Source organism: Halyomorpha halys, unplaced genomic scaffold (genome assembly GCF_000696795.3).
Source record: "Halyomorpha halys isolate HHAL.00 unplaced genomic scaffold, Hhal_1.1 Scaffold2030.1, whole genome shotgun sequence".
In the NCBI taxonomy this organism is placed as follows: domain Eukaryota; kingdom Metazoa; phylum Arthropoda; class Insecta; order Hemiptera; family Pentatomidae; genus Halyomorpha; species Halyomorpha halys.
The window spans coordinates 62,748-76,247 of NW_027109287.1; the positions used below are offsets into that span (position 1 = coordinate 62,748).

At 31.5% G+C, this 13,500-nt stretch overlaps 1 protein-coding gene across 1 annotated transcript; it reads left to right on the forward strand.

Annotated features, from left to right (window-relative positions):
• The first annotated feature begins 6,634 nt into the window (after positions 1-6,634).
• On the forward strand, positions 6,635-11,999 carry LOC106691006 (cathepsin L). The gene is made up of 7 exons (XM_014436643.2): positions 6,635-6,676; positions 9,623-9,719; positions 9,828-9,980; positions 10,051-10,245; positions 10,323-10,514; positions 10,592-10,763; positions 10,847-11,999. The coding sequence occupies exons 2-7, from the start codon at positions 9,636-9,638 to the stop codon at positions 11,050-11,052; spliced, it is 1,002 nt and encodes a 333-aa protein (XP_014292129.1). The 5' UTR covers positions 6,635-6,676; positions 9,623-9,635; the 3' UTR covers positions 11,053-11,999.
• Positions 12,000-13,500: the final 1,501 nt, after the last annotated feature.

A 13,500-nucleotide genomic window follows, 5' to 3' on the forward strand; every position in this document is an offset into this window, starting at 1 on the left:
AAGCTCAACTCCGTATGTCCAGATGGGCCTTATAATTGTCATGTAGATCAGTCTTTTGTAATGGATTGAAAATTTAGACCGTTTGTCTCGTAAATGTTGCAATAGTCGGAATCTACGAGCAGTTTCTTGTCTTTTTAGTCATGAATGAGGATTCCATGTTAGTCGTTTGTCGAGATGTAGTCCTAAGTAACGGATGTGTTCGACAGGAATAAGTGGAGTATTATTAAAGAATATTGTAGGGGAAGAGGTCATGGGTTTACGTCGAAGGGTATGCGATTTGGTGGGATTTATTGGAATTAATTTTAATCCTCCAGTTTTGGCACCATTCTTCAAGGGTGGTGATGAGGGATTGGAGGGTTTGGGATACAATGTAAGGATCATTGTTCACTGACAATAGACATGTGTCATCGGCATACGTGGTGAGGATTGTGCTAACACAATCCTACCACCCTAAGATGGGTTGAAATGTCAGCTGTGAAAACTGTATAAAGGATAAGACCAAGGATACTACCCTGAGGTACACTAGCAGACTGACGGAATAGGGATGAATAAGCGCCGTTGTAATTTACTTGAAATAATCTGTCGGAGAGATAAGAACGGATAATGAGGAAATATGTAGGGGGTAGGAATTCACGGATCTTGTATAACAGTCCTGGGTGCCAGACTCGATCAAAAGCCTATTCTACATCAAGAAAGACTCCCGAGCAGTACATTCTGCGCTCCAATGAAGACGAGACAACATCAACCACACGATGGCATTGCTGGATAGTGGAGTGGGATATTCGGAAACTAAACTGATCTGGGATTATGTGGTTGGAATCAAGGATAGTGAAAGTAACCTAAATCTTTGTTATGTCATCGTCAAATATAGGGATATAAATAGGGATGGTAAACCTGTTCCTTTCTAATCACGTTATAGTATATAACATATAATTAAATGAAACATATGCTGTTTAATTTTACATAATTTATTAACTTTCCTCGTAATAAACCATAGTAGACCTTCACCACTGCCATTCTAATATAGGTAAAACATTTTTATCTACTGCATAAAACAGAGATAGCATTATTCAATGAATTTCTCATGTAAAATGATACAACGTATTATCGATAATAACGAATTTAGCACTGATCTACTCACAAGATGAATAATCGCCTGACATGTTTCAATCACAGAGACATTTCTCTGCTGACCTCTTGTGGCTTCAAATAATTCGCGAAGATTAGTGGAAGTTGGTGGTGGAGGCCTAAACTTGGCAACGGGTAATAGTGCCAAAAAAAAGTTGCAATCTCTCCTAGACAATGGAAAAAAGGAAATAGTTTAAAATAACTAAAGTACCTGACATCACTCAACTCCTCCTGCCGCATCGATTATATTAATTCGCGACACTTAAACAGTAAGAGGAAAATAATGACCCTCTTATTCATATAAATTGCAAAGGAGGCTGGACTAATGCTAGCTAGAACAGCACATCGGGTAAGTAATTAGCTTTATCTTCAAGTATTTACAAAAGTCTAAATAAGTTAAAAATATTGAATTAATATTTTAATATAAAATACTTAATTTAATATCAATATTAAAACATTTTTTCAAATATAACAATGAATATATAACTTAAGCTATATTCAGGTTGGGCAGAATCCAATAGATGTAAATAATAACATTTTGCAGTCTGCTTTGGATGTAAAATTATGTTGGTTATTTCATTATAAACCAGTTTGGGGAAGTCTTTGTAATTTAATACAGTTAAATCTAAGTGTAACGAATCTTGATAGAATGGTTCACTACTACGGTGATGATCTAAAGCCTTACAGTGATTATGATTTATGTCCGAACTCAACTAAAAAATATTCCTTTTGGAATGCAGAAACTGTAATCAAATTAAATCAATAGTAATAACTTGGTGGAAGAAATATTACAATAGGGTAAACTACCAGAAAAATTTAAGTTAAAAAGGCGGGCCTTATGACGAATTTTGTTTTTCTTACCCGCTTCCTAGGCATTTTTGGTACACGGGTTGCGGCAGCAGTGGTGTAGTGCTCGCGCCACTGCTGCTAATAATCATAAATTTTCTCTTATTGTACAGAAATATTGAGTGAAAGGGGTTCTGTATAATTTTGAAGGAACATAACAATTTTCAATCTTAAATTGTGATGCAGCCCAGCACTCGGATGAGCACCTTACAGATAGTGCTGCACTTTATCCATCTGTATCCGCCAGTAGGTCCAACCCTTCTGGTTTGCATCCGTTCGGGTGCCTCCTGCAATTCGGCAGCCTAGTACAGCCTTCCTGGTCACGGTCTGTTTCTATGCTTCATCTTCTTCTCCCGGCTCAATGTCGATGAGGTGGTCAAGCCCTTTCCAACGTAAACTGCGTCGGACCTACCATCTGCAGATGAACTCCCTGAAGAACGGATAGCAATCCTCTTCTATCAGGCGAGGGGAGTCAGTTTTCAAAAACAGAGAAATGAAGGATGTGAGTTGTGTTAGGATGTGTGTCAGGGCTAACTGGCATGTGAAGTTGAAGGAGTTGAACAAAATATATCAAGTTTTAGTGCGAAGTCAGATATGTGCTATTCTGTAGAGAACATGTATAAGCTGAATTTATTTATTTACTTTCTCTGCAGTGCTTTAATGAAATAGATTTTAGACCAATTAATTGATTTTAGCCTCTTATGTACATAAAATAAACATTAAATTTGCACAAAGAGCTGTGGTGTGTATAGAGATTTATTCTGCGACCACGAAAATTGAAAAAGACGTAAGTATAAACAAAAGATAGAAATATACGTATAAAAAAAATTAGTATGTTTTATAAAATGGATCATGTATCAAAGTGCTTTCAGGTGAATATGAAGATAATATTTATTTTGTAACTCTGGTGGCGCTGTCATTAGCAACACAATCCTTTAAGGATGAGTGGACGTCGTTCAAGATTAGAGCTACTGAATATTAGCTAACTCTATTTTGTAGGATCTATTATTATGATATTTCCAAAAACTGTAAGTTCTTTTATACAGTTATCCAACTACAACTTAAATAATTAAAATCACAAGTTGAACTTATTTGAAAAATATATCTGATAATAAATAGAAAATCGAATTAAACGGTTAGGTTTCAAAGAAATTATCGATTTATCACTTTGTAATTAAACAGACGATGATGAAGTACCAAACGAAATACTATAAACAATATCTAGTTTAAACAATTTTTTAAAATGTTTTTGGCCGATTTATATTTTACAAGTGACTGTTCAGAGGTTAGTTTTCTTGATTTATCAGGTCAAAGTTAAAAGTGATGAGAGAGCCTGAACATACATAAAATAAAATTATGCTCTATAAAAGAGAAGTCATTGTTTAATTGAATGTTACTAATAATGTTTAAATTTGTTACTGAATATTGAGTTAATTGAATATTCAATTTGTTTAGAAACAACATGGAAAATCGTACAAAAGTCAATCCGAAGAAAACCTGAGGTTGTCAACTTTCAAGTACAATATGAAGTTTATTGTAGAACACAATACCAAGTTTTAATCTGGCCTTGAAACATAATAATTTGAGATGAACCATCTTGGGGACATTGTGAGCAATTTATAAAAAATGTTAATATATCCAAAATGTATGTTTTCGCTAGTGTTCCTACATCTACTGTTTAAACTTACAGATCTCCGAAGAAGTCAGTTTATCCATATTAAGTCTAAACATAAACCTGTCAAGTACCAAGGGTCATGTGAATCTTGTAGGGCTTTCAGTGCTGTAAGAAGTTGACATTGTACTGTTCGGAAATAGTATTTTTGACATTATTTGGTCGGTTTTTAAAAATGTATCAATATTGTCTTTAAACCGGATCTTTGGAAGAACAGCTGTTTAGAAAGACTGAAAAACTCTTAGCTCTTAGCGAACAGCAACTGGTTGACTGTGCAAGTGACATACTGAATAAAGGATGTGGAGGAGAATTAATGGTTAACGCATTCCAGTATCTCAAGCTCAAAGGGCTGCAAGGTATCATTTCACTGAATTCCTAATGATTAAATAATTAATCATATGGAATTGAGCTCTGGGGCTCTGGGGCTCCCAAACCATCAAATTCCTCCCGCATCCTCCGAGGCGTCTGAAAAGAAGATGGCCACGGGACCTTCTAATTTAAATCAATGCTTGAAGTACCACCAATGGGTGGTTCCTTCCCAAGATTTTCAAGAGTAAATGTAACATACAACATATTTACTTATTGCATTTATTATTTCTACAGTTGTAAATCACATTAAATAAATAAATAAATAATTAATCATAACTATCTAATGAATAATAATCTAGAATGTTGTAATAGAACCGCCAGTGTAGGTTCAATCCATTAAAGGTTATCAGTGGTACGAAAATCAGATCATATTCTGTCATACGAAAATCAATGGACTCCAGCATACGGTTGGTACTGTTGGGCCGATCTCAGTTGCAATCAATGCAGTCGACAGGAATTTCTGGTTCTATGCAGGAGGTGAGCATTAATTAGAAAAAAGAGTAGCATGTAAGAGGATGAACTATAATATGGTTAATGTTGATTTAAATATTACCAACTGTGATCTGCATTGGAAGGTATTTTTACTGGCAATTAGTGCGACCCGTCATCATTGGACCATGGAGTGCTATTGGTAGGCTACGATTTGCAAGAAACAGGAGCAGCACGTGTGGCTTAGCCTTGATGGCTAGCTACCCATTGTTGTGAAGAAAAAAATTAAGCATAATGAGGTGTAGATAGTTGACCGTAGATTAATAAGTGGAGAAAATGGTCAAGGGGTACGGTCAGCAAAAAACAAACAAATAAATAAAGAAAACATTATTTATTCGTGACGAGGTTTCGACCTGAGTTTCTGGTCTTCATCAGGAAGCTTTCGGCAGAGATTCTGGCTAAACTCAAACTAAACAGTTAAGCTAGAATTTCTGTGTTTTTTTACCGCACCATCTCCATTTATTCAAAACATAATTATAATATAATCATAGTTCATTTAATTCGCTGTTTTTTTCAATTATATTCCATGTAAAAGCTTAGTGTTTACGTTTTTCAATCACATACATATATACACTGTTAATAAATAAATACATATTTTGATTGTATTTTTTGTTTTTATTTTTAATTAATAAAACTATAAACATTAAATTATAATAAACAGGTGTTTAGCGAACCCGAAAGTTCGATGCCAATAAGACTAATTGCCAATACAAGTCATCGTCATAAGGTCAGTAATGTTTTACTACATTATTACATTTCCCCCAGCAACATTCAGGCTATTCATACTTTCCCGTTAGTTTAACCTAATTAACTTTTCTGTTATTAGTTCGTAAGCCTCACAAGTTTCCATGTTTAAATTTTAACCGTCGCAAAATTGCTTAATGCTAGACAGAAGCAATTTGCCTGCGTGTATTTAGCATCTCTTAGCTTGCTAATAATATTATAAGGTGCTAGGAATAGTTTTATTTAATTTTAAAAAATGGATTGGAATTATGATCTATGATCTTGTTAATCTGTTCGGGTAGATCAGAGAATGACCTCAGTTGTGAATTTTTTTCTTTGTGAATTATCATCAAAACTTACCACCATAAATGGGATGGTGGTAAGACCTTCTTGTAAGCAAGTGGTCTTCAAAATATAATAGCTAAAAATTCAAGTTAAACTATAGCAATCAATTTTTCCCCAGTATAGTACTGGCCTTTTCAACCGTAAAAAAAAAAAAATTGTTCCCATTATTATACGGAGAATTTTTCTTGGTTGATTATTTTTATCTTATTCCTGAATATCAAAGGTGAGCTTGCGACTTTTGGAGTTAAGAGTGTTCTATTTTTTTTTTAATTCCCCATTAAGGTTAGAAAAAGAGAGATATTTGATTTGCGAGAATCGAAGTCATAAAATCGTATGAAATTTGATTTTAGTAGAAAGATAAATTTAAAATCTGTTAGCCAATTAGAGGATATTCGATGCTTGCCACATATTCAATAATAATTTCTGCTTGAAAATGAAAGATCGTAGGTGAAAGTGCCATTGCAAATGTGGAGCTTTCTTTGTTGCTTATTGTATTTGGCAAAAAAAAAAAAGTTAATAGCAAGAGATGAGGACCTATTTGAACCTCTTTTTGAGCATCTGATGGTAAAAAAAAATATTTAAAAGTTTATTTTCATATCATAATATATTATAAGCTTTCTTCAAAATCCTCTCGGTCAACAATGACAATATTTGATGTTTTCAAAATCTCTTCTGTTGTAAGAGATTTAACTATCGAAAGTAACTTAAAATTAAATAATTGTTAAGAACAAATTTTTAAATATATTTTGTTTTTTGAAGTAGTTTTAAATAATATCCTTTATCCGTTAACATTTTCTGCTCTAGACGCAGAGCGCTTAAAAACGTAGTTTTGGCTTAATTCTCTACCAATTGATCACATCTAAGTATGTTTTTCTTTAATTATTTCTGTTTTCGTTTGTGTTCAGAAATTATTTTTTCATCAGGGCACAGAGTAAATTAATAGACCTACAAACAGAAGGTTGCGGTCTCTCTGGTTCGGTGAAAAAAACAAAATATTTCTATACGTTAAGTGCAAAATTCGAAATCTTGAGTACACTTGAATATAAAAGCTGATAAAAATAAGGCAACATTAGTAGTAAGTGATTTACAGCCATTGCACATTTGGTTCGTACCTCTTATTTCATTTTATTTTTTTCGACATATTGTAACTTTAATAACAGAATAGGTTGCGATAAAACTAAAAGCTAAAATTGTCACAGAAATCATTAGTACACTACTAATAAATAAACGTTGTAGCTATAATTTTAGCCCGTTGTTCTATCACAACTATTTCTTACACAACTCTGTAGTATTGAATAAAATGAGGTGTAAACGATGAAATCTGAGTAACGTAGCAGTTGACACTAGACCTTAACTTAGGACTAGCAAAAGAACCTCCATCCCACACCAAACCTTAAAAGCGTAACGCTTTTGCTTCTTAATTATTTATTGATTAGAAAATTTTATATGAGTCGAGGTGATTGTAGCAAACTGAGAATCGTATGGGAACAATATCCTGTGAACAGTATATTGAAAGTATCATCTTCTACCTCACTAACTTACCCCTTTTTCGTTACTAAGAAATCAGAATTATGGCAACCAAGCGGTGACAAATATGAACTTTGCCGGTGTGACTCCGGGTAAATTCGTTTTTTTTTCACGATTCAGATAAAATTTTACGGGTATCGAAAAATCTCTCATTAATTGAATAATGATTTGGTCTAAAAGAAATAAAAAATTAGATATGGTCGATCAATGAAGTACAAATCATTATTTGAAGGTCAGATACAGTTGTACTGTAAAAGTACTATATGACCAAGACAAACACGTGTTTATTCAATATCAACCAAGATGTTATTTAGGAAAAAACAGATATTTCATTTGTGGGTATCGCTGGGTATTTTGAAGAATATATTCTTTATGAATATGATTATGATCATATTCTTTATCTTATTTATATGGTTCAAATCTTTCACCATTACTCCACATAAAATAAAATATACATATCAAGAATAACTACTTCTTATTCAGTTATAAGACAGAAAGATCCTTATATCATCTCACTTTATAAAATGCTAAATTATAAAATATCGAGCAATGGAAAATAGCTTACCTCGATATCTTGTTTCAAGCACCCTTCCTAGCATTAGTCAACTATCGTGTAAACTAAGTTAAATTCCTTTCTATTATAAAATTTTTATAAATTTAATAAAAATTCATACTCTTCTCTGTGACGTCAGGCTCTTAAGGAAAGGAAAATTTTGTCCCTCCCTTATCTAGGAATTTAAATTTAAAATACTAAATTATACAGAACTTTTTGGCAAATAAATTCATATTTATCGTGTTTGAAATCAAAAAGTCATGAAATGAAATGGTTCAAATTTTTTACAAGTTATTTTTATTATTCATTGTGAAATGAATTCACTGCGCTACGCCACTGACTCTTTTTCAAATTATTTGGACTATCTCGCCATACTGCAATGAAAGAATTATGAAAAGAAAAAATGGAAAACATTAATGCAAACTAGGATATACAAAAAATTGATGAAAAAACGGAAAAAATTCAAAATTGAAACTTGCAATAAATAAATGTTGTAAAAACCTATTTAGTTGCTCTGTTAGAATGCGAAATAATGACGTTTATTTTGAAAGAATTTAAAGTTGAAACCATCATATGAATGATGATTCCTTTTTTTAACGAAAACATGTTTAACGTTGATGTCTCTGTAAATCTAACTCAAAAAGTATATCTATTTACATTCACAGCGATTCTGAACTTATTATTTTGCTAAAACTAGACTGTTGGGATAATATATTTTAGCTTAGATAGGGCGCTGTTACTAAATTATTAGTATACGAATGTTGTGATAACATAGAGATATGACATAAGCCCATAAAACGAACGATATCTCGAATTATTATGAAATATTATTTATTAAGCTCCTTTTTAATTTTCAACTCCTGCATTATGTATATGTATATACTATGCCAATTGTATTTTATTGAGAAAAACTTGACGACAAAATTCATACTTAATCCACTCCGAAAAACATTTAGTTTGTAATGAAATGTCGAATTTCATAAATATAAATGTGGCAGTTATAAATATCTCTATCTCGGAGGTAAATTTTGCTATAACCATTATTTATCAATTTAGGATTATTATATATATTTATAAAACTATTTTACTTTACTCCGTGGTACAGTTTACCCCAGAGAAGTGATTCCTAACCCAAAGAAGTTTGCGGACCACTATTGCAGAAATTTAACCATATGATGAGCACCTCTTTAAATTAGAGTCTCTCCATGGAAATTCTTCAAAACTCTTTTAAAATCTTTCACATACCATACACACATCAGGACAGACAAACAATAAATCAGTTCTAACACGATGGATAGATAAACGATGGATAAATGATTAAACAAAAAAAATATATTATGAGGGAAACTTCTGTTTAAACTGCTCTTCTGTAATGTTTTGGAACTATAACATATTTTTTTTACCTCCGAGGTCAAGATATATAAATGTAACGCAGATTTATAAATACAGATAAATAAATATAAATTATCTTTTATATTACTCATATATTGTACCTCTCTTTCACAATCTTATAGTTAACATTTTGTATACAATTCACTGAATTTCTGTATTCATTTAGTTTTTGTAGACATTTAATAAAATTACGTATATCTTTTTACTGTTTTTTATTCTTAGAAACGTAATGTATAAGATTATTTAGTTTAGATTATTACGTACATCTTTATTTTATTTTCCTGTTTATTTATTTATTTTTTAGAATAACTCTATCTTTTCACACACACACTCCCTCTCATTTCTGGCATGTTTTATAATGATAAAAATTAACAAAATGTAGGCTGAAACGTCAGTACATATTATAACAACAAATCTACTCTTCTTTTTTTTTTTTTTTTTATTTCAATACAATCGCCATCGTAGTGAAATCCGCGGTCATCAATTTCTATGTATCATTTTTAAATCTAACTTCTTACAAAATTATAAGATACATTTGGAAAAAAATTATCAGTGTGGACTAATCGCTAAATTTCTAGGACAAAGAATAAAATGAAGATTATTCTCTTTGTTGTTCTGTTTGTAACACTGGCATCTTCAACGCCTTCGGTTAACGTGCAATGGTTGTCATTCAAGGTGAGAAAATGAAATTTCGTATAATTATTTTCGAATTATCTATTGTTCAGACCTATTTTTACATCCATAAAGATTAAGATGAAACTAATAATTTTAAATATTTTATAGAAACAACATGGAAAATCATACAAGAGCCATGTTGAAGAGCAACGTAGACTCTCAATTTTTATGAAAAACATGAAATTGATTGAAGAACACAACGCACAATTCAAAGCAGGCCTTGTATCATATTATTTGAAAATGAACCACTTGGGTGATATGGTGAGTGATTGTTAAGATGTTTTAATTATTCCTATATCAGGAATTTTACTCGCAATATTTTCACTTACAGTTCCCTGAAGAATTTAATTCCGCGCACTTAGGTCTCAAACCTGTAGAAATAAAAAAAGAAGGTAAACCAACCGAGGTCTTTTTCGTACCTCCCTCCAACGATGTAATCCCTGCTTCTATCGATTGGAGAGAATTGGGTGCTGTCACTTCAGTCAAGAATCAAGGGAGTTGTGGGTCATGTTGGGCCTTCAGCACCGTAAGTTATGCGAGTTATTATATCTCTATTTGTATATAAAGGAATTTAATAAATGTTTATATTATGTTTTTCTTCAGACAGGAGCTGTGGAAGGGCAACTTTTCAGGAAGACTGGGAAGCTTGTCTCTCTCAGCGAACAACAGCTGATGGACTGCTCTGTAGATTACAATAATTTAAGCTGCAAGGGTGGATTGATGGATAATGCTTTCCAATATCTAAAATATGTTGGAGGTCTAGAAAGCGAAGACTCATATCCATACGAAGCTAGGGTAAAATTTTTTGCCTAGTGGTTTAGAGCAACTAGCTTTATCAATATCTAATCAACATTTAATTTAATTATTTGCAGGATGGATACTGCACATTTAAGCCATGGAAATCAGTATCAGGTACCGTAATCAAATCATACGTCGACGTGGAATTTGGTGACCTAGCAGCTTTGCAGAACGCTGTAGCTACAGTTGGACCAGTCTCTGTTGCTGTCAGTGCAGGCAACAACAACTTTAGGTTTTACGGAGGAGGTTAGTCATGACTATAAGAATGGTCGTACAGTTTAACAACAGTTTAAAATAAATTACCGTGACTGGATCTATACCGTTTCTAGGTGTCTTTAATGGAAATGGATGCAATCCTTTATTTCTGGACCATGGTGTTCTGGTAGTAGGCTACGGCTCTGAAAACGGAAAAAACTACTGGATCATCAAAAACTCATGGGGTCCGAATTGGGGAGAGGAAGGATACATGAGATTGGAAAAAAATGATGAAAACCTCTGTGGTCTAGCGTACAAAGCCAGCTATCCTGTATTATAAGAGTTTTTGTACTATAAATTGATATAGTACTCTTAGGAAAATATTATTTTATTTAATAAAAATAACTTAAAGATTCTTAAAAAGTTAAACTAAATTTGTGTACTAAATATTCAATTTCCACTAAAAGATGACATGTCTGCAGCAATAAGAGGGTATGTGCATTCAATAAAATTTTAATAAATTAAAAAAAAAGTTTATCAAATTCAATTTTTTAAAATAACTCTTTTCATTTTTAAAATAAATACATAATCATAAAATAATAATTTCACCGTCCCGGATAAAATGTTAATAAAAAACCATAAAATCAAACATTGGAATAAAGAAATAAATTATCTAAAAACAATAAATAATTATTAATTATTCTCCTAAACTCCCTATATATTTAACAAGGAATGGTTCAAAATTACATATCAGAAGTTGGCTTGATTACAGCACAGGCGTACAAATTTCAATTTTTTTCCTGGTAAATGTTTAGGATTTTCTTATTTTGGCTATGTATCTAAATAATCAATTAATGGTCGTTCTAAAAGTGGGATTTTGACTTCTAAATAATTGTGATTTCCTTAAAAATAATTTGATGTCTATACAGACTAAAGTAGTTTGTATATTGTATTATACTTTCATAAAAAGATGGAGGTTGTAGGCAAGTTTATATAGTTCGATAATTAGTTCAATTCCCTCCATTCCTAAATAATTGAAGACCTGGGTGGGTGAACATGTTATTTTACAATCAAATGAATCTCAGAAGAGAGAAATCCTTTATTTAATCAGCAATACTGCCTAAACACATCGGGCTACAACAACACACAACATACTTATCAAACCATTATTGGATAAGTAAACACTAACATATATTATTTATCAAAAATACAATTTTTTTCTCTATATTTATTTTTTTAGTAATAAATTAATATAAACTAAATATAATAAATTTTATTTAAATGTAATTTTTTTCCCCATCTCCATCTCAAACTAAGTAACATTACATTTTTCCTTATTCCTTCATACACTCATCATGTTCTCAATCATATCTAAACTATCTTCTCTATTTCGTATCACCCTGCTCTAATGATTCGTAACATATATTCAATTTATCAAAAAATTTCAATTTAAATTAAACCAAATTATGAATAAATACTTATGTAGAAATAAAATAAAATAGTAACATCAGTAGAATAGTTATAAACAAATGAATAAATTAAAAACTAGTAACTAATGAATTAATTTGAAACTAATAAAAACATTTTTAAAAATGAATAAGTTAAAAGAAATGAATAAATAAGTTAAAAACAAATAAAAAGGATCAGAAAAAAGACTAAATAATATAAATTGTCTTTAGAACTAATTAGCATAATTGAATGATTATTTTATGCGGAAAAACTCAAAATCTATCTTTCTATTTTATTCCTAAAATTAATGATTTTAAGTTAAAATTAAGTTCAGAAGAATTCAATGAGGTGCTTTGGAGAAAGGTGCATATAAATTATTCTTCTAAGCATAAATATATTTTCTTATGATATCACAAAGCTTTTTCCTCCACTCATGATTGCAATCCTGGAACTCGATATGTTCAATTAATAATAACGAATATGTGACATAAAAAAAGAAGTAGCTACAGGCTTTTCTGGTACCATTGTTTGGCTTTCTGGATGTTTACGTTTCCTCTTTGAGAAACAATTTCATATATAAATATATATAAGTATTATAGGGGTTTATTGTTGTTCCAAGGCACTGACATACAATGTTAGATAATAAAATAAAATTATGCAAAGGAAAAAAATAAGTCATCCTGCACTTCTGGTTAGTTTAATTGAGCGGAAAAATGTCTGTACCATCTCAGGAATATACCTTAAATACGCAATTATAGTTTTATACAACTTTTCTTTTCTTTTTTTTTTTTTTGTTAGACTGGTCATGTACATACACACCCCCACCACTTCTCGTGATTATTATGTACTAAGGTATAGATACTGAATATTTCATTTTAGTAAACTATAAATTAAGTTACAAGTTTCTGGAAAATCGTTCAACGGCTGAGCTATCTCAATATCTCCGTTAACCCAGCGAAAATGGACTGTGTAGTGTTTGCACACCAAGAAAAAAAAAAGAACAAAACTTGGAGGAATTCCTATTGCCTGAGTCATATTAAATTCTTGGACTCACTTAAACATCAAAATAACCCACTGTCCCAAACATTCCAACAAGCGCCTCCCAGTACGGTGGCAATAATTATAGACATTTCTAAATAAGTGTTGATTAAGGCCTTTAACATATACCATTGATGTGCTCCATCACACTAATACCACATAATATAACCCTGGTTATTTTCCTCAAAACATCGACCACTACATTCATGTTTTAAAACGAAACCCAGTTCCAGTAAAAAAACAAAATCTCAACTCACAGTATACCTTAATTACCACACTATAATTTAAAAAAAAAAGTATA